This window comes from Pecten maximus, chromosome 14 (assembly GCF_902652985.1).
Source record: "Pecten maximus chromosome 14, xPecMax1.1, whole genome shotgun sequence".
NCBI lineage: Eukaryota > Metazoa > Mollusca > Bivalvia > Pectinida > Pectinidae > Pecten > Pecten maximus.
In genome coordinates this window covers 32,793,989-32,820,595 of record NC_047028.1, presented here as the reverse complement: position 1 = coordinate 32,820,595, position 26,607 = coordinate 32,793,989, and the positions used below count along the sequence as shown (strand labels likewise).

The 26,607-nt window shown below is 35.8% G+C and overlaps 1 protein-coding gene across 1 annotated transcript; it reads left to right on the top strand.

The window, feature by feature from the left end:
- LOC117341657 (integrator complex subunit 6-like) lies at positions 1–26,607 on the top strand. The gene is made up of 19 exons (XM_033903519.1): positions 1–246; positions 344–421; positions 2,590–2,739; positions 5,032–5,121; positions 5,959–6,145; positions 7,577–7,708; positions 8,040–8,078; positions 8,509–8,720; positions 9,336–9,488; positions 9,874–10,006; positions 12,967–13,061; positions 14,729–14,839; positions 15,637–15,716; positions 16,159–16,412; positions 17,920–18,053; positions 20,452–20,563; positions 20,994–21,122; positions 24,274–24,570; positions 25,317–26,607. The coding sequence occupies exons 1-19, from the start codon at positions 136–138 to the stop codon at positions 25,523–25,525; spliced, it is 2,706 nt and encodes a 901-aa protein (XP_033759410.1). The 5' UTR covers positions 1–135; the 3' UTR covers positions 25,526–26,607.

The following is a 26,607-nucleotide window of genomic DNA, read 5'->3' as shown; positions in this document are numbered from 1 at the left end:
CTAGCTGCTTCGAAAGGCAGCACTCTGCGGTGCGTCTTTGTCGGGAGCGGACGGTGTGATGGCCGTACGACCGTTAGTACGAGTCGTTTGTCAACGAAAACATCTCGAATGATTCCTTGTTAACCATTCTTGAAAATGACGATAATTCTCTTTTTAGTCGACACGAGTGCGTCGATGAATCAGCGTACATATTTGGGGACATCTTTGATTGACATTTCGAAAGCTTCCGTAGAATCTTTCATGAAGGTAAATTACGCAGATGAGGTCGGATTTGTTTTCTATTATATATTCAGATGCAACAATCGCGCATTCTTTATTTTAATTTCCGCAATTTTTTGTTTAGATCAGGTCCCGAGATGCGAACAGCAGATGGGATAGATACATGCTGCTGACGTTAGAGGACCCGCCGTCTAATATAAAGGTAAATGGAAGCTAATCCGGTGTATGGTGTCAACGGGTTCGTGTCGTTTAGGTGGAGCGAACTTCAAGAAAACGAGCTGCCGTTGCATGAACCGTCCTAAATTAACTTTCGTTGAATAAAACAAGAAGTTTGACGAGCTGTACACTTCCTTCCATACACCGCCATTTTCTCCTTGATCTGAGGTTTATGTTGCATTGTGGGTAAATACCAGGCAACCTGGAGCTAATTTACATAAATAATGGGGGTTCATCAAGGGTAATCATATATGAGTAGCAGCTGCAATGAGTGACTGAAGTGGTAAATTATGATATTTGCGGCAATTCAGTTAAGTTTTAGTTGTCGGCATTAAACCATAAAATGCAGACTTTATACATAGAAAATATATATTATGATTTAATCAGATTATAACAAAAAAAAGTATTAGAATTTCAAAAACCTGATTTCAATGGTTTGGACAGAGACATATATACAGAGAGATTAGTAACATCGCTATTTCCCCGTACACATAGTGGCTCCCTTTATTCGTGACCACTCAAGCATATCCCTTATCGAGAGTGTCCTGTCTCCTATCAAACACACGCGAGCGCAGGTAAATCGGGCTATGCGCATGTGTGTATCGTAGTATTGGAACTTATTCGACATGTTCTGGTTAATCCGCCATTACGTCAGACCAAAACATGGTCATTTTGAATACACACAGAAAGCACATCGTTTTATTTTGGCCACTACAAAAGTTACTACATTAACCCAAAACTATCATACTTATGGGATATAGTCTTATTGATCATGCACATTGTTGCCATTTATCCGTATTTTCTAAAATCCATTGGGTCCTATTCGACATGTCCAAGTTTCTAAATAGCCGCCATTACGTCAGACCAAAACATCGTCAATTTTAAACGCACACAAAAAGCACATCGTTTTATTTTGGCCACTACAAAAGTTACCACATTAACCAAAAACTATCAAACTTATGGGATATAGTCTTACTGATCATGCATATTGTTGTCATTTATCCGTATTTTCGAAAATCCATTGGGTCCTATTCGACATGTCCAAGTTTGTAATTAAGCCGCCATTACGTCAGACCAAAACATCGTCAATTTTAAACGCACACAAAAAGCACATTGTTTTATCTAGGCCACTACAAAAGTTACCACATTAACCAAAAACTATCATACTTATGGAATGTGGTCTTGATTATCATGCACATTGTTGTCATTTATCCGTATTCTCGAAAACCCCATAGGGACTTTTCGAAAATTGGAGATTCCCGCCGATCTTTCCTGCGTTGTGCTTGACTTTCATACTCAAAATACAAACACTTGGACAGCAAATTGTCATATATTTCATATTGATGACACTTCTGCACTTTGATATTAATAAAATTAAAGCACATAATTGGATCTTGGTGATGATTTCAAATAGAAATTATCGATAATTATGGGTCTGGTTTTCAAGTTTTCTCCAATATGGCGTCTAGTGAAGACTGAACCGAGCGACCGCAAAGGATTGTGGGAAGGTCAGGGGCCACTATGTAAACACAAGGACAAATAGAGAGCTGCCAATCTCTGTATATATGTCTCTGGTTTGGATGACCCGCAAATACTCCTCAACAATATGGATTTTGTTATTAAGAGTTTAAACATGGTCCTTCCAAAGTGTTAATTGATCATGACATGAATTCAAAATTGTTAATTGAACTAAAGTTTGGTTTCGAGCTATAAAAATGATCCATATTTATTAATTAGATTGGTATCTAAATTAGGACACATGAATGCAATAAATAATTCCACTTTGATGTGAATAGATCTGTTAAATACATTTCAGTTATTTATTGTCCTAAACTAATGAAAATCATAAGACCCTACCTGTTGCAAGGAAATTAAACCCTAAAAAAACCCCATTAAACCTTAATCTTCATGATTATTGTGAATAAAAAAATATAAATGAAAAAAAAAACTTCAAAATTTATGAAAATATTTTCACTTTGACAAATCGATTAAATAAGCAGTTTAAAAATGGTAATTTAATGTTTTCTTTATAATTTTCTGAAAATGTTGATGACCTTATCAAGTGTCGCTGTGATTGCTGTATTATAAAAGCCACTAAGTCATGTTTATTTTGGAAGACCATCCCCATCACCTAAAATTATGTTTTTATTTTAGGCGGGTTGGAAAGAAAGTCATGCAACATTCATCAATGAACTGAAGAATCTGACAGCTGTAGGCCTTTCATCACTTGGCCCATCTCTGAAGCATGCTTTTGATCTACTCAACATCAACCGAATGCAGAGCGGCATAGATACTTATGGTCAGGTAAAGATCGGTTTGTCATGACCATGTTTGATTTATGACAATAGTCGCAATGTTAATTTTGTTTGCCCTGTTAAGGCTGTTTCCAAGGAAGAAAGCGAGTTAATTTCCAAAAATTAGGAAAAAGACGTGAATTTCTTACCAATGTAAAAAAGATATTACAACAGTGAAACCTGGCTTTAACATTATCCTGAAACGTCCACCAGTCCAGCAAGATGCTTCACTATCATGTCCGACACTAATTTTACTGACACACTGATTTTACCGACACTGTCATATCAAACACTGATTTTACCGAAACTGTCATATCAAACACTGATTTTACTGACACACTGTCATATCCGACACTGATTTTACCAACAAACTGTCATATCCGACACTGATTTTACCAACAAACTGTCATATCCGACACTGACTTTACTGACATACTGTCATATCCTACACTGACTTTACTGACACACTGTCATATCCGACACACTGACTTTACTGACACACTATCATATCCTACACTGACTTTACTGACATGCTGTCATATCCTACACTGACTTTACTGACATACTGTCATATCCTACACTGACTTTACTGACATACTGTCATATCCTACACTGACTTTACTGACATACTGTCATATCCTACACTGACTTTACTGACACACTGTCATATCCTACACTGATTTTACCGACACACTGTCATATCGGACACTGATTTTACTGACACACTGTCATATCCTACACTGATTTTGCTGACACACTGTCATATCCGACACTGACTTTACTGACACACTGTCATATCCGACACTGATTTTACCAACAAACTGTCATATCCGACACTGATTTTACCAACAAACTGTCATATCCGACACTGATTTCACCAACAAACTGTCATATCCGACGCTGATTTTACCGACACACTGTCATATCCGACGCTGATTTTACTGACAAACTGTCATATCCGACACTGATTTTACTGACAAACTGTCATATCCGACACTGATTTCACCAACAAACTGTCATATCCGACGCTGATTTTACCGACACACTGTCATATCCGACGCTGATTTTACTGACAAACTGTCATATCTGACACACTGACTTTACTGACACACTATCATATCCTACACTGATTTTACTGACACACTGATTTTACCGACACACTGTCATATCGGACACTGATTTTACTGACACACTGTCATATCCTACACTGATTTTACTGACATACTGTCATATCCTACACTGACTTTACTAACACACTGTCATATCCGACACTGACTTTACTGACATACTGTCATATCCTACACTGACTTTACTGACATACTGTCATATCCTACACTGACTTTACTGAACCACTGTCATATCCGACACGATTTTACCGACACACTGTCAAATCAGACACTGATTTTACTGACACACTGTCATATCCTACACTGACTTTACTGACACACTGTCAAATCTGACACTGATTTTGCTGACACACTGTCATATCCGACACTGACTTTACTGACACACTGTCATATCCGACACTGATTTTACTGACACACTGTCATATCTGACACACTGATTTTACCGACACACTGTCATATCGGACACTGATTTTACTGACACACTGTCATATCGGACACTGATTTTACTGACACACTGTCAAATCCGACACTGGTTTTACTGACACACTGTCATATCCGACACTGATTTTATTGACACACTGTCATATCCTACACTGACTTTACTGACACACTGTCAAATCTGACACTGATTTTGCTGACACACTGTCATATCCGACACTGACTTTACTGACACACTGTCATATCCGACACTGATTTTACTGACACACTGTCATATCTGACACACTGATTTTACCGACACACTGTCATATCAGACACTGATTTTACTGACACACTGTCAAATCTGACACTGATTTTGCTGACACACTGTCATATCTGACACTGACTTTACTGACACACTGTCATATCCGACACTGATTTTACCAACAAACTGTCATATCCGACACTGATTTTACCAACAAACTGTCATATCCGACACTGATTTTATCAACACACTGTCATATCCGACACTGATTTTACCAACAAACTGTCATATCCGACGCTGATTTTACCGACACACTGTCATATCCGACGCTGATTTTACCGACACACTGTCATATCTGACACTAATTTTACTGACATACTGTCATATCCGACGCTGATTTTACTGGCACACTGCCAAACACACAAAAAGCTTGATGGTAAATCTGAGCTCTCCCAGAATGTGCTGTTAATTAATTTGTCCTGTGTTTGTATAGGGACGGTGTCCATTTTACCTTGAGCCAGCGGTCATCATTGTGATAACAGATGGTGGTAAACTGACCACAACAAACGGGGTGCAACCAGAGGTGAGAGACATTTGGTTCATCATCATCAATATCTGTGTTGCATTGTAAAAAGTCTAAATGGAGTTATGTCCCTTCCTTAGCCTATATTGGGTCTGTATTGGATTCTATCCATTCTTTAGTAGGGTACTTGAAGGTAGTTTCAAATTATACAAAATTGAAGCCTGTCTTGTAGAGGTGATACTAGAACCACTCGCTATTCAGGGATTTTCCTATTTAAACAGTGTCCATTAAAAGGACCCATTCCCCTAAAATTAAATGAAAAAGAAATCTCCCGATGTACCACTGTAAAAATTCCCAATTTTGAAGTCACTTTTGAATGATTAAGTATGTTTTATATAAAAAGACCTGTAATGCTGTATTAAGGCAATTTTAAAATATGGAAACCAGCTGTAGATAACGAAATGAGTTCAAAAATAATATAAAGGCAATATTTTCAAAGAAAAACTGAACTTTGTCTGAATTTTGCTATTTTTTGTTTTTCCCAATCAGGGCAATGTCACATTTTGTCGAATAAAAATTCCAAATTCAGTGGACCCTGGACCCAGTTGAAAAATTGTAGGAAAATCTCTGCTATTGGCAACATTTGAGTATTTGTAATTGGGTCAAAATTGTTATGTTCTGCCTTATTACAAACACTTGATTGAACGTGGCAGGAAGTGTGCTGTGTGATATTGTGAATGATGTATCTTGGGTTAGGTCTCTAAAAGGAGAAGTATTCATAAAACCAAGCCACACCATTTCCCAAGAGCTGGTTAGAATTTTTTTTGAGATAGATAGAAATTATGCTGATTATCTTTACAATGTAAGTATTTAATATCTGTATGTTTAAACCTTTAGCTCAACCTCCCCATGTTGTCCACCGTTCCGGGGTCAGAACTGACCAAGGAGCCGTTTAGATGGGACCAGCGTATCTTTGGCTTGGTGCTAAAGATTCCAGGGAGTGTTCCGATGGACATGGGAGGAAATATGTACATCCCTTCAGCAGAAAACCATCCTCTGGACGCCATGTGTGAGGTGACTGGAGGTGAGATTAAACACACGTAGCTTTATTATGGTCACTTACTGTAGTTCAAGGGTTCATAAGCTGCTCAAGATTTACATGAAGATAATTGTTAACTTTGGAGGGAAGTGATTGCTTTCACAATCACTACCTAACTGGCCATACCTGTTCAGGAGATATAACCGTAAATATACCGTAAAAATCTGTGTCATTTACGTACCCGAAAAAATTGCTGAAAGTGTAATTTATCCACCAATTAGCAAAATATCATGATATTTCTGTCCAAAATTTGCCGGCTTGGACTAATCTAAACACCAGTCTCCATGTGAAATTTTAAATTATCCATTTTATAATTACTGATACCCTCTGAGTGCATGTGTAGTCTCATATAAACAAACAGTTTGATGCGTCAAATAATGTAGCAAATGTAAATTATAGAATGAGTCTCGGCAAATTTCTACTTTCACTTTAACCTTTTTAGAAATTAAGTCGAACTATTGTAATGTAACATTCAGTTGAACTTATTAATATTAAATATAAATATTGCACCTTAATGTCATAGTCTGTCAAACTTTCGATTAATATGTGTTGCCTTTTTCTCGTAAACGTCAGTGGCAGTGCTAGTGTTCCCCTGTATTGTCATCATGTGACAGTCACATGATCTGCAGTCAAGGCAGAGAATTTATATCACAGCAAAAACTCACATTTTAGTAGTATTTGTCTAATTTGATGCAAGGAAGTAAAATTGAATGTATTTTCTATATGAATGTAAATAAGGTAACATCTATTATAAATTTAATGAGTCTGACAGCATATTTAGATCATCTCCGCAAGTTAAATATCAATCAAACACAGACTTGTATTATCTAATACAGTGATCAATGTAATGATCTGTCTGGTTAATATTTAGTCGTCTTTGTTATTTCTATCTCAAATAAAAGCAGCAGACTGAAGTTTTGATCAATTGTTTTGCTCCTAAACTTGACAAACAATTAAACAATGATGTTTACTAGATATCATTTGCATTTACAACTAAGACATGTTTTAGACATTTATTTTCAAATTAAATCTGATTTTAATCGAAAATTGATCGGACAAGGTCATCTGATTCTCATCACTACGTTGTATCATGTTAATAAAGCTAGCCCAAATGACACTCTAGATCAATACTTGGGGGAAGAACTAAAATACAAAATTGTCCTGTATCATGAAACCTCAAATCTAGAGGAAAAACCTGTCGGCAGGTAAACTTCCTCACTGGTGATACTTGGGTATATTGTGATTAAAAAAATCTTTTGAACTAGAGGCTGAAGAGTGAACACTGATATATAAATACATGGTATGCCTAATGTAAATACTGTTTCTGGTGTGGTGTTATAGAAGATGTTTTTACCAGTGTCAAAGAGTTGTAGCCATTAGTGTACTCTAGTTTTTATCATGGCGACTTATGTTTAGGGAGGTCGTATGCGGTGTACACACAGAAGATGTTGAATGCCACACTGGACAGTTTGGTACAGAAGGTTCAGAGTGGGGTGGTCATCAACTTCGAGAAGATCGGACCAGAGCCTGCACCAATACTGATGGAAGGTTAGTAGTTTTAAATATTTTAAAATCTGGGCTTTTGTGGTGACTTTTTGGGGCTGTGATAGGGCCCCATTCTGAAATGAAATTATTTCATATTTAAATGAAATTCCCAAAACTAGCAGTTTACTCCTGAAAATTTTTCCCAATTCACCAGTTTTCTTTCCAAAATGAGGCAAAAAGACCCTTCTCCAGTCCAGTGTGAAAAAAACTAGCTGAAATTCCTAAACATTTATTTACTGAAAATTAAAACCTTAAAATGCAGATGTTATTTGAGTACTACATTGTGCTTTCTTGGCGTATGTTCTTGATATTAGAAAATATATTTTCATTGCAGGAAAAATGGAAATTGTTGACAGCAATGGAAATTCAAAAGGTAGGTGTTGAGATGGAAACAATTTATCATTAACACCCCTGCCACGATATCCGTGAGTAATGGATGATATTTAGCCTCTGACTTTCAGAAATGAGGGGCTGTAACCCTTGTTAATTGCACCAACTTGGCATTTTCCCTCATTAATTATAGTAGTTAAAAACTTAATAATCTAGAATCTGTCTATTCTGAAAACTGGCATTGTTTAACTGACCACAGTATAAATATAAACAAACACTTTCAAAGTGGGGTGCAATATATCCCACCTGCAGGGCAGGACAGACTAATGTTCAACTTTAATATTTATAATATCAAACAGTAGCAGTACCAAAGTACTAACATACATTATTGAAACACAATTTTTTTTTAGTATCAAATTATAACAAATATAGGTAACACAAAACTATTATTGTTTTAATTACTATTTTTACAGAAAACCAAGATGTCAACAAACCCATACAGCAGGAAATGGAAGATGACAAGAAAGCAGTTTTACAACAGATACAACAGCAGTTACCTGGCAACAACCAATGGCAGAACTGTAGAAAACTGATCTACGTTCCCAGGTCAGCACAGAAGGGCTACTCAGTGGGCCATTGGCCGATCCCCGAGGCCTACTGGCCGGACATCGGAAGTGCTACATTGGTAGGTTTACATTTGTAAGAGGCCTAGCGGATGTTGAAGGTTTGCAAAGATCGAGTCTGTGGTCTAAATGGTGCTGAATTTCTACTGTTACAGAGTTATTTTTTCTTAAGATTAATGATCATTTCTTTTCTATAGACTACCACTTTAGCAAAACAAATGACATCACTGACAGAATGACTATAGTCAGTGAGAGGAAAACTAGCAATAGGCCGTCATGTAGGTGATAAACCAGTAACAGTCTAACAAATGACATACCCTGTGTCCTGTAGAAGTTTTAGAACTAACTACATGTTTATATGACTGGATTTGTCTCCAAATAGTAAATCTAAAAAAAAAACAATAAAAAAACAAATTCAATTATTAGAAAATTTTATTTCCTTTCTCAAAAAAAAAATAATATCAGTTAACAAGTTTTCTTCAGATGTTTTAAATGCTGCAAATGCTTCCTATTGTTTTTCACAGAAGAAAATTTCTAAAATGTTTGTATATATGGGATGTTGCAAGTAATTGTTTAAAATAATTTGAAATCAAAATTACATCTCCTAATTTTATCAGTTGTTTCCATAAGAAGCAATGGCAGTACATCCTTCAAATGTAACCATTTATGTATTTCAGCCTCCCCGGTCAGCTCAGCCTGTGGTCAAATTCTGCTGTACAGATTGTGAACCTATGGTGATAGAAAACCTGCCTTTTGATAAATATGAACTAGAACCCTCACCGTTGACCCAGTTTATCCTTGGGCGAAGACTTCCTAATTCTTGTTGGCAGGTGAGGTGTACTTTTCCAACAATTGATTGACACAAACACAGTCCTCAATTGTTCTTATATGATACGAAAGATACACTTTTATTCCGATATGATGCATAATCACAATACACTTTTCTCTGTTCAATAGTAAACAATCAGAAGTCGTGATTAGACCGTCTATGTCAGACAGCTCATACCCATAAAATATTGTACTGTATTAATGCTACATTTGAAAACAAAAATGAAAAGTGGTAATATGATGGAATTACAAAATATGACAACACAACATACATTTTCATTCATATTTAAACAAATATTTTATAGAAATTACAGCCAGCTTTGAAGATTTGAATTTAGCTCATACCATGAAAAAACAAATCTCATTGTTATAAAATGTTTGCTGTAGGTGTTCATCAGTAACAGTGCTAAGTACAGTGACACAGGACATCCATTTGGTTACCTAAAGGCTAGCAGTGCTCTCACTTGTGTGAACCTCTTCATTATGCCGTACAACTACCCAGTTCTTCTGCCTCTTCTTGGTAAGTCGGCCATTCTGTAAAAACATCAACAAGTGGGGTCTAGAAGTAGGGGAGATGTCTGGTTCCTAGCAAGTGGCAATGTCTCTTTTAAAAAAAATAAAACTCGGCTGGGGACAAAAATTTGGCCAGGATGTCGGGAGTCGGGGAATGAGGGTCTGGTTAAATTCAAAATGGAAACCCACTATTCCTCGCAGTTGAAAGCAGTAGGTTACTGTTATAGCAAGTTAGGTAGGGCTTTGGTACAAGGGCCAAGGGTATATATATAGTATTGCAGTCCAGATGAAGATATGGCTGGTTGTCAAATGACAATGCTGTTTCATAGATGTTAGGTTAGAAATGGTAAGACCAAGGGGTTTCAGGAAGAATTTCGAAACACAATATAAAGACAGGAGATAGTTTGGTAGGAAAATTGGGGCTTTTTAACACAGAGGGGCAAAGGACCAAATATATACCAGGATTCCAGAGGGGGCTTTTTAACACAGAGGGGTAAAGGACCAAATATATACCAGGGTTCCAGAGGGGGCTTTTTAACACAGAGGGGCAAAGGACCAAATATATACCAGGGTTCCAGAGGGGGCTTTTTAACACAGAGGGGCAAAGGACCAAATATATACTTGGGTTCCAGAGGGGGCTTTTTAACACAGAGGGGTAAAGGACCAAATATATACTTGGGTTCCAGAGGGGGCTTTTTAACACAGAGGGGCAAAGGACCAAATATATACTTGGGTTCCAGAGGGGGCTTTTTAACACAGAGGGGCAAAGGACCAAATATATACTTGGGTTCCAGAGGGGGCTTTTTAACACAGAGGGGTAAAGGACCAAATATATACCAGGGTTCCAGAGGGGGCTTTTTAACACCGAGGGGTAAAGAACTTAAGCGTGGATGAGCAGTGACATTGAATGACATTATTACAGATGTTTAGGGTTGGTGGGGGAAGGGTTTGAAAACTTATTTAACTCATTCACCCCTAAAGACACATTTCAACCCTTCCAATTCAAACATTGGAATAGTTCATTATGACACTTCAGGGGTGAATGAGTTGAGATTCATGGATGGTTACTAATATAAACATGTTTTGGGATGTTTGATCCAGTTTTACAGGTATTTACTTTCATATATATCATGCATCATAATACATGAACTAATGCTGTCTGTTTATCATCTAGATATTTAAGTTCTTTGTTTGTACTTTAAGATTATAGCAAAGTGTGAACACCAGTGAAATTTCCTGCAACCAATGGATGTTGGCTATTAATGTTGCGAAAATTTAACATGATTTAGGTGTAGGGGGAGGTAACTCTATTCTTAAGCCATGGCTTTATCTTCTCGATGCAGCCTCGATCTGACATTACGGGGGAGACACTTCCTCCAATACCATGCTTATCATGTGACGGCGGGAAGCCTTCTCATGGAACAGTCGGCAGGAGACATCCACCAATCAAGTGAGGCCGTTCAGTCTCATTATGAATATTCAAAGCATATGTTAATTACACAAAGACAATTGAAACTAATCTTTATAGAGATTGTCTTGTTGTTTTACATTAACAAAATGTCTTTTTTGACATTAACTGTTAAATGTAAACAAATTTATTATATTGAGATTAATTCTTAGATATTTTCACTGATCATTTTTTGATGAAAATTTCACTTACTATTTTTTAGTAAATATTTAAGATATGATTATTTAAGATATGATTTGTCAAGGACCTAGTTTAGTCAGGATGGAACTATTCTGTCCTTCAGGTTTCCTCCCAGGGTATACATTTACCATACAGAGTGGTCCGGTATCTTAATCCTTAGTCCTTTATTAAGAGAATGTCTAATTAGCGTTCTGGATTAAGAGAATATCTAATCAGCGTCCTGGATTAAGAGAATGTCTAATTCTGTTCCCTGATGAAGAGAATGTCTAAGTAGGGTCCTGGATTAAGAGAAAGTCTAATTAGGGTCCTGGATGAAGAGATTGTCTAATTCTGGTCCTTGATTAAGAGAATGTCTAATTCTGGTCCTTGATTAAGAGAATGTCTTTTAAACTTTTAAAATGTCCTAGATTAAGAGAATGTCTAATTAGCGTCCTAGATTAAGAGAATGTCTGATTAGCGTCCTAGATTAAGAGAATGTCTGATAAGGGTCCTGGATTAAGAGAATGTCTAATTCTGTTCCTTGATTAAGAGAATGTTTAATTCTGTTCCTTTATTAAGAGAATGTCTAATTCTGTTCCTTGATTAAGAGAATGTTTAATTCTGTTCCTTTATTAAGAGAATGTCTAATTCTGTTCCTTGATTAAGAGAATGTCTAATTCTGTTCCTTGATTAAGAGAATGTCTAATTCTGTTCCTTGATTAAGAGAATGTCTAATTCTGTTCCTTGATTAAAAGAATGTCTAATTCTGTTCCTTTATTAAGAGAATGTCTAATTCTGTTCCTTGATTAAGAGAATGTCTTATTCTGTTCCTTGATTAAAAGAATGTCTAATTCTGTTCCTTGATTAAAACAATGTCTAATTCTGTTCCTTGATTAAGAGAATGTCTAATTCTGGTTCTTGATTATAAGAATATGAATAACCTATATTAATCACCTATATATATATATATATAGTTTGTGCCTTTATCTAGTTGTGTCTTAAGTTTAGATATCAATTAACCATTTATACCATACATTAACATGTAATAATAAACATGTGAAGGGACATAACTCTTGTATGGTGATATTCTGACATCAAGTATAATCTTTGATTAATTTGATGAATTGGGTGAAAAAAATTGGGTACATGTTTTAAAAGGGATATGTCTTGATTACATGGATCTTCTACAAGGTGTATCACCATTCAGCAAGTGTTTGTTTTCTGTACCAGATAGCCTTATCTTGTAGCTGCAGTACCCGTTGACGTCTTGAAATACCTACGTTTGTTTCTCTTGGGTCTGTCATTCATCTGAAATATTGTATTAATTTTTGTCTTTGCAGATGAACTTTTTAAAGTACATAAGTTGAAGATATGCCCAAAATGGAGACAGCAGTTTGAAGGATACATTAAAACAATGCCACCGTATTATGCTGGGGTAAATACCGACCTTATATTACTGATATGTGCTGCATTAAGAAAACAATTAAAAAGCAATAGGCAAAGCAAGAAAGCAATAAGGGTGCTGTTTTACTCAGAAAGCTCTTTTAAATCTTAATTTATATATCTTACTGATTTTCAGAATGCCAGCAGCGTGGCCAATATTCCCTTGGTAATCATAGTTTGTAGGCAACCTTAGCCAGCCTCCGTCTCAGTACCATATAATTCTGATAATGTTGCCTTCATGCTGTAACCATAGCACCATCCCATCAGCCAGTGATTTTCTTACCCTAATTATACAGGGGCCTGTACCTTTTCCATTGGGAAAATATAGCCATATCTTTTTAATTTCGGCAAAAATGTACTTTCTTCCAAGCTCGAAAATAATCATCAAGTCAATGGTTTAATATCATTTTGAATAAGCATAATATAGCTATGATCGAGCATTGGCTTGTGAAAACATTATGTGAAATGTTATATGATCAACATTTCTTCATATTTATTAACAAACAAGAGAAAATATGAACAAAAAATTGGGAAAATACAGCAAATTTTCTTTAGGGGAAGGGGCCTGTATTCGGCCCCAAATCCATGCCAAAAAAAATACTGTCAGCATACAGAATCATGACTGTAGGAAGACTGCAACATAAAATTTAATATAGAAAGACAATATTTCAATTATAAATGATTTATTATGAATCAAACACACACACTTGTTGGATGCCAAAAAGCAAAAAACCATGGAAATGGTCACACTTCCGAAATGGTCACACTTCCATTCATATCTAAATCAAAACGTCAACAAGAAAGTGCAATTGTATGTCAAAATAAAGTGTACAAAGTTTGAAAGAAAAAAACTAGATCAACAAGAACAAAATACTGAAATAAACAAAGGGAAACAGCTGCATATTATCATGATTATATTGTCTCAAGCTTAAAAAATATAAGAAACTGATGGACAAAAATCATACAATTGAAATGATCATAAAGCAGTTACTATACCTTTGTTTACCTTTAAAGTTATACTGGTCAAATGTGTTTAATTTACAGAGTCCTGCCAAATATTTAACAGCATACTGGCATCATTGTCCTTCAAGACTCCTAACTACCTTTGTTAATATACCCGCAGCCCCTACTGTAATCACAGCATTGGCATGCTGCTATGTCTGCAGTATACTGGAAGTCAATGCTTCAATTACAGTCAATGCTTAGTTACAGTCAAAGCTTCAATTACAGTCAATGTTCAATTACAGTCAAAGCTTCATTTATAGTCAAAGCTTCAATTACAGTCAATACTTCTGATCTGTAAGGGAAGATAAACAAATCTGTTACCATGAATTCATTTATTTCCAAGACAAAAGCAGTAACTTTGATCATGATTTTATGTTAAACTCTTATAAGCTTTCTGAATTGAGATTTAAAGGGGCTTAATGAATTTTTCTGCTTCCTACACAAATATACTTCTACAACAATTTTATGCTTCCTGCACCTTTCTTAAGTACAATTTTTTCTGCATCCATGTCATACTGTATTTATGTAGTGATTAATTGTTGTTTAGATATTCAGTTTTGTCTTCTGTTTGAATTCCCAGATGTGAATGTTATACATTTGATTTCATGTGACAAGTTGTATTGTTGGCAGTAAATACCATGATTTTGGTTGCAGCCATTACGGCGAGCATTGGCTCGGATGGGAGCTCCAAACCTTGTACCGGATACGATGGACAATAACCTCAGCTACACAGTCATCACCTACTTAAAAAAACTCAAAAACCAGGTAAAGTAGAATCGCAATAGTAAAAACCACTAAAGATACAGTGTCTTAATGTCAGGATGTTGTTAGAAGAGAGTTAGGCTACTGATGGTCGGTATGAAAATAGGGGCCGAAATCTATTTTAATATCGTGATGCAAAGAGTGTTTTTCTTTTAAAAACATCCCAGAGAAAACTTAAGAATGATTACAAACAAACTTAATATGATATTAGGCTGTGACAAGATTTTACAACTTCAAAACAATGTAATTGTTATTATTGTTAGATTTTACAGGGAAGCCACAATTTCTGCCATTTAACTTTCTCTCCACTAATTAAATGAACATAATTATACTCTTGTTTGAAACTAGCACGTCAGTTGCCTTCAAGTGATATGGACAGAGAATATTTCTATACACGTTTCAAATTACAAGTCACAGGATTTTGTGTTTTGATACATTGAATTACTTTAATCTACCACTCAGAAAGAAAGAATTTGCGACCCAGTTACATATGTACAGGGGCTAAATTCCAAATCTGTTAATATTGTATATGAATGATTTAAGTGAGATGGTTTATCATTCCTGTTTAGATGCTCTGGAATTTTAACACTCTTTAAAGTTATCATTCATGTGGTCAAATTAAAAAATATCCAAATATTTATGGCAAAGCATTGTCTGTATAAAACTTGAAAACGTAATGATGTACAACACATGCAGCACAGGGTATGTCATCGTCCAAAATGCTTGGACGTGTAAGGGGAGATAACCCAATGTAAGGGGAGATAACCCAAAACCTTAAGATTCATTGACTTTTTCTCCAGGCCAAGGTAGAGATGGACAGGTTGATTGCCTCGGTCGGTCAGAAAGTCCCCCTCAACGATGGGATCAAGGTTGACTCGCGGTAAGCTGTTCTTATTAATAGGTTATATAACTCTGTTTAAAACTTTGTTAAACCTTCTGTTTTTATTAATAGGTTATATAACACTGTTTAAAACTCTGTTAAACCTGCTGTTCTTATTAATAGGTTATATATAGCTCTGTTTAAAACTCTGTTAAACCTGCTGTTCTTATTAATAGGTTATATAGCTCTGTTTAAAACTTTGTTAAACCTTCTGTTCTTATTAATAGGTTATATAACACTGTTTAAAACTTTGTTTAACCTTTTTGCCATAAATATTTGAGTTTTAGGAAATGTTTTAATTAATGCAAGCAGTTTTATTTGTCAGATTTGAATTAAATTTGATTTTTTGTTAATTTTTATGATGAAATTGTTTAAAGCATGAAGCATGACATTAGTGCAATTTTTGACAAGAAAATAAAGTTTTTTTTCTGTTCGTTTACAGGACCAAGACATCAATTTTACAAAGAAAAGATTTCAACCAATTATTACAGAATGTTGGTGGAAATATTCAGAGTCTAAAACAGGAACTGACTGACTTCAACACATTCACAATGGCTGTCGCCGATCCAAGCATTCTTCCCCAGTTCTACCGCAATCCTTACGACATTCCACGTTCTCGTTTACTTGACCAAATCTCACGTATGAAGATGAACTTCTTACAGAAATCCTACAGCAATACAAAACTTGTAGATCATGGTAAGTGAAGTGTGATGATCCTGGCTTCCTAGCTTTGTTTATACCGTATATCGGGTTTTTTTAGCGTATGCCAAATTTCGCGTTTTCTGTACAAAATGACACATTTTATTTTTAGCGTATTTCATTTTTAGCGTTTTCACAACGTGTAATTCAAATTTTAGCGTACATATGTTTCATATACAACAAAAACGAAGAAGTACATTAATAATAATAATTTATCTACAAGTTTGTTTGCTTCAGCAAACTCAGGTCTGTCCCTGACCAGATTTTCTTTGTCCTTCCGTGTAACGGTTACAAATCGTAGCATGGCCATGTTTCACTTGGCAATGTCACTCTCGTTATGATTTCAAATAGATCTGTACAAAGGACAAAAAAAATATGGTCAACTGTGAGTACATTTTTATTGAATAAAACAGTTCAGTCGAGTTACGGCCAATTAAGCACACCTGTATACGGCATGTGTAAACAGGTGATCGGTTCATGACAACACCCCTACAAGGGAGCTAACTCTTACTGTAAAATGTGACCAATTTTAGAGATATCTTAAAATTCGCGACCGAGTCTGGTCGTGAAAATAGCGAAAATTAGACACTCGCTAAAAAAACCCGATATACGGTATAAACAACATAAACAAATAAATAAACAAAACTTGTAGGCCATGGTAAGTGAAGAGTGATGACCCTGTCTTCCTTGATTTGTTTATATAAACAACATAAACAAATAAATAAACAAAACTTGTAGACCATGGTAAGTGAAGAGTGATGACCCTGTCTTCCTTGATTTGTTTATATAAACAAAACATAAACACAAAATACAAACAATAGGTTTAAAAGATGCAGTCAACATTTAAAGTCAGGAAAGATTTTTAGAATACCACACACTGGTAAATTGTCAATAATTAATGTGATGATACTTTCGATAATAAATTAGCAAATAGTCATTGATCTAGCTGACAAAATGTTCACACAAACTAAAACTCACAAATTGTCAATTATCAATGAAGTATTGAGACATACCAGGGCAGTGTTCCAGCTAGGTCGGGTTAGCAGGGCGCGGCGCCCTGCCCCTATTTCAAAGTTAGAAATGCGCCCCACCCCTTTTCCTGTAGTACTGCCCTTTTTCTAAGTGTCATTGATGCTCATTCTATTTGTCTCTTATGAATCAGGTCATATGTAATGCATGGATGTACTTAAATTGTCCTGTAAAATAAGGTAGAAGATAGATAGGCCCGGAAAAAATGTCGCGCACAAAAATGCCCTTTTTTTAGGCAGCGCCCTGCCCTTTTCAAATCCTAGCTGGAACACTGCAGGGCTATGAGCACATTAATGCTCGTCATTCTTAGTTCTCAGAGAATGAATGAAGACTGGTTAGTTATACAGGGAAGCATAAAGTCTGTAACAAATTCGTCAAATCAAACTTCTCCACTCGACATACAGATATGAGCCTGTAGGGCCACAAGATGTATGTACTAACTTACACAGGCTTTACTGTCATCCTTTATTTTCAGATCAAATGCATAATGTTCCTATACAACAAATGGGTAATTACCAAGACTATTTAAAGAAACAGCCTCCTTTACTCCGGGAACTGGAGAATCAGCCTTCACGGGTACACATGTTTGGAAATCCATTTAAAGTGAAGGTATGGCGTATATTTGTTTACCGTTATTGAATATTGACTGACTGTTGTGTTTTGATATGATTTCTAGGGAATTTAAACCGACCCTACTGGACTGGCAATAAGTTCTTGCTCTGCAATAAGCCTTGTCCCCGGTCTATTAAGACTTTGAAACCAGGCCTACATTTGATGATATGGTATTTACAGGGTATAAGTCCAGGGGGCTAAGCACTGATAATGGGCTTAAGAAGGGGTTGGGTTAAAACAACTTCTTAAGTTATGATACAGAAGAAGATAGCCTAATCAAAGATGTATGACTGAAATATTTCTTTAACCCTTTGCCACATGTAAGCGCCTCTGGACGCCTTTACCCCTTGCCACATGTAAGCGCTTCTCGACGCCTCTGCATTATCTCCATGTAAGCGCTTCTCGACGCCTCTACGTTATCTCAATGTAAGCGCCTCTCGACGCCATGCCGGTTCGGTAAACTTAGACATGGAAAATCCCGTGATTGAGAGCGACACCTATCTGGAAATCCCTGATACTATTTTAAGAAGATATCAATGCATCGACCAATCAGATTTGTACACGTCATTCATACGAAAGTTTTTGAATAAATTAACCTAGAAAGTGTGAGTCATGAGTGTAGAAAAGTGTGACAACAACGAGGCGTGATGGCGGCTGTGGCTACGATTTTGCGCGACATTTTTGACGACGATGATGATAATTTAGAGTTCGATGGCTTTGGACCTGAATACATTGAGTCAGATATTGATCTTAACGATGTTCTAAATGAACTGTCAACAGATAACGAGTCCGAAAATGAGGACGAACGGCGACTAGTTGTACCGCCGCCATTAGGTAATGTTGACAGAGATTTTTTGCCGATCACAGTAAATGATTTTGTTAGGGAAACGGGGCCAGAACTTCCAGAAACTTTTGATGTTGATACTGCAAGTCCCATTGATTATTTCTACCTTTTCTTCAATGAGAATCAGTTTCCACCATAGCTCGACACACTAATAACTACGCTTGCCGGCATTTGAAAAACGAAGGTAGATTTGACCCAAAATGGTCGGATACACATTCCTTCGTCGCGACATCGGATATAAAATATTCTAGGCTTAAGCCTGAACTGTTGAAATATTCTTGTGAAAACTTTGAAAATTCAGTTTGTTTCATTTGGGAGTTAATGTTGAATCATTTCATGTACAGGAATTCAATGAATTATAAATTACATTGTCAAAATATTTTGAAATTTTTCTGTTCTGTTTGTATACAGCTGATTTCGTGGTTATGTGTTGTTGGTTTTATAAAGAAAATAGCACAGAATTAAAATTTAAGAAATTCTGAACATAATTGTAACTTACTAAAAATGTCTAAAACAACTATTTCACTTTCAAAATTAGGTTTAGAAAAATTAATCAAAACAAAGCTTAATTTCTCAAAAACCGCCATTGAGATGGTGTATGTATATTTCAGTCAGCGCAATAATGTTGCATTGCAACAATGTATCTTTGTACTATTGGCACAGAGTGCTGAAGTGTTATAACCTGCATGTGGCAAAGGGTTAATAATGCAATACAGTATTTATTACTTTTTGATCTTGTCAACGAATTGCTGATGACCGGTAAAATAGCAGTAAAATCGGAAGTTACTACATTTGGGAAATGTGTTGTATTCAGTTACTGCATAATTTGTGTAGATAAATAATATTATAAGAACCAATTTTCACATCTTTAACACACAAATAAAGGCCCTTAAGAACTTATAAATATTCATAGAATTTGTATACCTATCTGTTCTGGCCGGACTGGGACTATGATAGACTTTACATTCACATCATGGATAATAATGATAATGTCTGCATTTTGTATAGGCTATCATATTTTCTGTTTGCCGAAAACGTAATTTTATTTGAAACCTGTTTTGGCAATAAGCCCCCACCCTTTAAAAGTCGTATTTCCTGCTAGATGCAGGGACTTATTGCTGGTCGAGTACAGTATGTATGCAGTGAAAAATCTTGTATGTTTTCTGAATTGTCAGTAATTGAAATTTCAAATACCGATATTCTGACCCCTCATGTAACTGCCTAACCTTACTTTGACCTATGACCTAGAAGTGACCTCCACCTTACCCCAATCATGTTTGAATCGTGACCTGATTGTCTTAAAATGGAGGGACACCGATGTTGGCATGGCTGATTCAAGGGAGACAACTCTATTGTCTCTACTTCTCTGTCCGTGTTATACATACCTAGTAATACTGTAATAGGACCTGGTAACATTGTTAGTGTATATAAATGCTGAAGGTATTTTCAAAAATTTAAAAGTAGACAAAAGATTTCTCTAAAGATTTCACTAAAATCTTATCAGAAGTGATCATTAGTAAAGTCTGTTGACATCCATTTATACATTTACAGAATTTCAATATGGTGGACGAGGCAGATGAAGCCAATTTCGGTCAGCATCCAGTGAAGAAAAGACATCACGAGAGTCCGTCGGTATCTCCAGGACCGAAGCGTCGGAAAGCTGGTAACTAATGATGATGTGGATCCATTTTGAAATCATTCTTCACCTTTCCTGTTCAATAATTCCTCAGTTATTTAACTAATTTTATTCGCTTTTGGTCAAATGTTGTATGTAAACAAAGCATGAAACTTGACACATTAGATGTTTCCAAAATTATCACCATGGCAACACAATCCAGGTCTCTGATTTAGTCAAAAATTGGATATTGTCTGATTTTGATCAAATTTGGTATATAGGGGAATATGCCAAATACCACTATATAGGCTTTGTTGCCATGACAACAATGCTGCTAAGGAAATTGTGGTCCTTGGTTGGTTGAAATTTAGATATTTGATTTTCCATTGGCTTACAGTTCTAGTTTTAAATCAGGAAGATCTGCACAAGATATATGGAATCTGTAACAATTTGACAATATAATTCATGTGTTTTTCAGGTCCCTTACCTAGAGACATTAAGTATCGCCGCCCGAGTTCTCCATTACCGGGGACAACGCCCCCGGCCTCTCCTGCTCCTCCTCCTTCCGACACAGACAGTTCCATGTCAGACACGGAGAGCATGGAAAGTGAGTATAAAACACCAGGTTTTCCTGAATTTAATACTGAACTGATGAACAGATGATACTTAAAAATAAAAAGAATTTTGTAACTTATACAGGATGCATACAGTCCTGTAAGTTTCTTGAATTTAACTATGTGCCCTTGAAAGCCTTGAGTTTTCTTTCATTCTTAAAGTCCTTGAATCTTTAACCGTGATCTTGAAAAATTCTTGAATGTCTGATCCAGTGTTTCATATACAGTAGAAGCCCACTAGCTTGAACTCCAAGGAGCCATGTCAATAGTTTAAGATTTTCGAGTTAGAAGAGGTTAGTCCTAAATCGTAATAAAGAAATCAAAGTGACCTTTGTTGTATGATATCTCGATAAACACTATAATCAGGCCTTGTCAACTCATATAAATATATCAAACTGCCTGCTGTTGGATGCAAGAAAAATTCCATTCAACAACATTCAACTCCCTTCACCTGACCTGACCCTTGGATATGCATGATCCACCTTACCTTGCCCTTTAACCCTATAGATGACTTGACCTTTGCTGTGACCTCCACCTTACCCCAGTCAGGTTTGTAAGGTGACCTGATTGTCTTAATATGGAGGGACACGGATGTTGGCCTGGACAACAAAAGGGAGACAACTCTATTGTCTCTGCTGCTTGGTCCAAGCTATACAACCCCATCGCTTGCTTTAATCCAGTTATTGTGCAAAGTATAAACTTTATTACTAGTAAAGGTATTTTGTTAAATAGTTATTGTATTATTGTGTTTAATGTTACCTGTATAACATTTCTGTCCAATTCCTTATTTATTTTATGATATTTTGTAAATATGTAACATATATAAAATATCTAACAGGAGTACAATCAAGCAAATGGAAACTAAAGTTGTATAAGCGCAAGATGTGGCTCCCTTGGGGCCAGAGGGGCGGGGCCAAATAGGGGAAATTGAGATGAATCCTTAAAATTCCTACAAGTCCTGAATGCCTTAATGGATTTTGATGAAATTTGGTCATGACCATTATTGAATAAGAAAATCTAATATTGTTTGAATGGATTTCAGATTATAAAAAATAAAAGACTGCAAACTTTTACCTCCGCCTGGCTTTGATATCCTATGTTAAATTCCATGCTTTGATCTTTGCACTCTCTTATTTCCTGACCTTACTTTGACTTTTAACCTCAGTTGTGACCTCCATATTACCCCAGTCAAATTTGCATTGTGACCTGATTATCATAGAGGGACACAGAAGATGGTTAGAAATTCTAAGGAAGACAACTCTGTATGTCTGGCATCAATTTTCCCCTTTAAACAACTTCTTCTCAATAACCAAGAGGCCCAGTGACATGAGATTGGGCCTACAGCATTCTGGGAGGAAGGGCTACCAAGTTTCTTTAAATGAATGACCTTGATTTGCATCAAAGTCGCAGGTGTCGAATATGCTAAAATCTTTGAATAACTTATTCTCGATAATCAAGAGGCCTCAAGCCCTCATATTGGTCAAGTAGTATGCTTGAATGAAAGGCTACAAACTAACTTAAATCACTAAACCTAACCTACTCTTATATTTGAATCAGGTGGATATCAGGTTAGTATCTGCATGACTGATGTAAATTAAATTCCAAGTTACATTAGAAGCAGATGAGAAATACAGGCCTCTTTGGGCCTCTTGTTTCAATGAAATGAATGAATGAACAATTTTAATACTGGTTTCAGAAAATATTTCCTTAAATTACAAAAACTAATCTATAGAAGGTTCTTGTTGTAAGAGGTATCACAGAAGAATGACAGAATATTGATTTGAAATATCGACGTGTTCTCTTCGAATTCATCATAATACCTATAACATTTTGACGAGAATTACTTGATTTCATTATTATAATTAGCCTACCTGGTCTGAAGGACCAAGGTGAGCTTATGCCATACTGTGTCATCCACTGTCCAGCCTTCAATTGCTGATTGGAATTAAAATTGAACTGGAAGCATCTCATTCAGAATTGTACAAATGGTGTGGCTGATGGGCCAAAAGGGAGCAATTTGACTATATTGTTGTGAACAACTTCTCTAACCATATAAGCAATACTGGGCATAAAAAGACTTAGTTCCTTTATTATATATGAATATATGTATCTTTGAAACCATTCAGATCCCCACCCCATTACAATATATGGAAATGCTGGGTATCAAGAGTTGAACACAATCCTGTGTTTACAATGTAAAGATAGGCCCAGGAGTCTTTCCCCACCCCAAGTTTCTTTAAACACAATCATGTTGAGTCTGGACTTCTTTTCTGGGTTATCTTTGAAACAATTGAGATCCATACCATATATAGCATTGTTAGACATCAACAAATGAAGCTATTAACAAATTAAACTTTGTTTTGTAGTTTGCTCAAATCAGGGAGGTGGGCAGTACAGGCCCTTTGGGCCTCTCCTTTGTGTTTTGTTTACTCTTTTAGATTTTTTTTTCTCGCTGCATTTTAATTGTTATTAGTCCCCTACCAATGAAACAATTTGGGGGGGGGGGACTTTAGTTTTCTTTTCTATCTCTTTAAGTTTGTCGGCTACGTAAACCTTGAGGGATTAAGATAATCACATAACGATAAAGGGCCATAATATCTTGGAAAACTTTGAGTTTGTGATGCTGGGTCAAGGTCAGTTTATTACTTACAGGTAGGCCAGTACCAGTTATATGAATTCTGAAAACAATATTTTGCAGTATGATTTTAAAATACTGATATTTCTTTCTATGTATTGAAACACGAAAAAAGTCATCAGAGAAAAGATACTCGACTTTTACTTTTTCTCCAGGCATTTAGGAGATTCCGGCCCCTGTAACATGCTAGTATATTTACATTTGCCCCGCATTTCCCCATTGACACAATGCTAAGAGGCTGTTGCCACCATATGCCTATAACACCCAGTGGTTCATGTGATTTTAAAAAAGGCGGGATTTTTTTTTTTTTTTTTGTTCCGTTTTTTTTCAAAGTTGAAAGAAATGGTAAAACAATGTAAATATAAATGCATCTTGCTGCCATATCGATGATAACAACATTAAAACCACTGCTCATTACTTAAATGACTGGTTAACAAAGTAGCAGTAGTTGTTAGTGGTTCGTATCTTTCTAAAATATTTAATGTAAATAATCATTTTTCATCTTTAAGCGGAATCTGTTACATCTGATGAAGGAAATGTGTCTGAGGACGAATCTCCCCTTGTGATAGCCGATGTTGAACAAGAAAAAGTGACGAATCACATGACTGAAAACAGTGTCAATCATTCAAATTTAACTTCTCCGAGTGCTCTAAAAAACAATGTGTCAGAAGTGGAGAATGTTCGTATCCATTCACATTCACATTCACATGGACATGAAATTAACAGCAAGAAGGAAGCGCTAATGTGGTCTCATAATACAAGGTTACGTCACACACTCTTCAAGGAAATCAAACGTCCAGGACGCAGTAAGTATCCTCAAGTTGTTTTTTGGTTTTTGTTTTTATTTGTTTTTGCAAGCCTTAGCAAGCAAACTTCAATAAAATTTTCAAGACATGTTTCGTCAAATCTTGTATAAATAAACATAAATATCAAGATAATCCCAATGTTCCCGGAAAACTGACATTTTTCGGAAGTTTGTTTAGGTCAAAATAACCCGAGAAGGTTATAATGTAATTGCACCATTTTATATTTATTTTTGTGTCAACTGCGAAGCTTATCGGCCATTTATAGGGATCACTTTGTCCATCCTCAATGTTGTCCTCTTTGTCATCGGTCATATATTACTTTTCCAGACTTTTTTTTCCCTTACTATTTGCTCCATCTATTTATACTTAGTGCTTGCCTTTGTCATAATGAATTACAGTTTGAACCATGTATCTTTATTCAATTTTTGCTGGATTTAATAAAAAAAAAAAAAGGCCCTTTGCACATAGGATATTCTGGTAATTACTTGTTTTCAAACTTCTTTTTTCTCATTTTTCGTTTGTTACATCAAGTTGTCACTTGGTATATGGCTTTTTCATGATAGATTACAGATTAAGTTAGAACATCATGTCAAAATTCAAAAGTGAAGTTTCAATATAACACGAATCCTGATGTTTTAATTAGAAATTATACACAAAAAATAGTTGAAAAGAGTGATCAAATATTCTTTAAGTTCTCTCTAAATGAACACATGAAATTTCATGAAATTATTTTTGTATATTTTCAGATTATGACGCATTATTTAATCATCTTAACACCGTGCAGGGAAGTTTGGACATGAAAAGTGCATTTGTGCGTGATGTGATACGAGAAGCGGGACGTTTTAAGAAAAAGGTGCTTATTCAAATGTTAGAACAATACTGTAAGTCAATGGTCCAATCCGAAAGCCGTAAACGGGCTCCCATTTCTACGGGACAGTGGAATTCTAGCAGATGATATTAAATATTAACGGGGAACAAACTGTTTACCTCCGAATGGCTGCCCACCAAAAACAGTTGACAGCATGTTTGCCACTCAACACATTAAACCTGCCAACACCATCTTGAGGATGCCACAATATTCACTCTCAAGTGAGCTTGTGAAAGTAAAATGGCTGGAGTATACCAGATATTGAGATCATCTGAAGGGCTGTTCTAGTAAAGCAGATCAATTGAATCCTGCGACTCCAAACAAAATTTAAGGTCTTTTTCATGTCCTTTTCTTTAATTGAAATAATAAATGAAATTATTTGATGTCTCATTAAGAGTATTTAGATCCGGCTGTTGTTTTACTGGAAATGGCCCTAATTATAAAATAAAAGAAATATTAGATTTTCTAGGAAGGAAATGAGGGTTTGTGCTAAACTGCTGACGTAAGTTGATAATATTGAATCTCTTTGATAGAGTGGTACTTTGACACTTTAAGGCCATGATGTTTTACACTCAACATAGAAACTTGTAGTGTATTTTATGTCAGTTTTGAACCCTGTACCTGGCCAGTGGCGATTATGCAAATCGTGATATTGTCCCACCAGATGTTAACTTCGTGAGGAAGTTCCCCAATGGAAGCAACAAGTAGAACTGATCAAAGATGTGCCACACAAGGTCAGCATTTGCGTCTGTGATATTAACTTCATGCTCATTTAATTTTTCCCCATCCATTTCACAAAAGACTGTGTATGTTATAACTTATTCATTTCACTGTAAACTGCAGTGTCATTCATCCCGCTGTAAACTGCAGTGTCATTCATCTCACTGTAAACTGCAGTGTCATTCACTATACTTGCTGTGATGTCATCAGTTTTGAGAATATAAGACATACATTTCATATTGAGGTCTTTACAATATTGAAGTTACAACATTTGGAGAATATACATTTATAAAGGAACCCAGTGTATATTGTGTAAGTGAAATGGGAGAGATTTGAATGAAAGGTTGTTGAGAATGGTTCAGGTATAAATATATATTTCTCTGTTGAATATGTAATGTTTAATATATGTTTCATCTATTTATAGAATGAAATAAAATTTCAAAGATCAA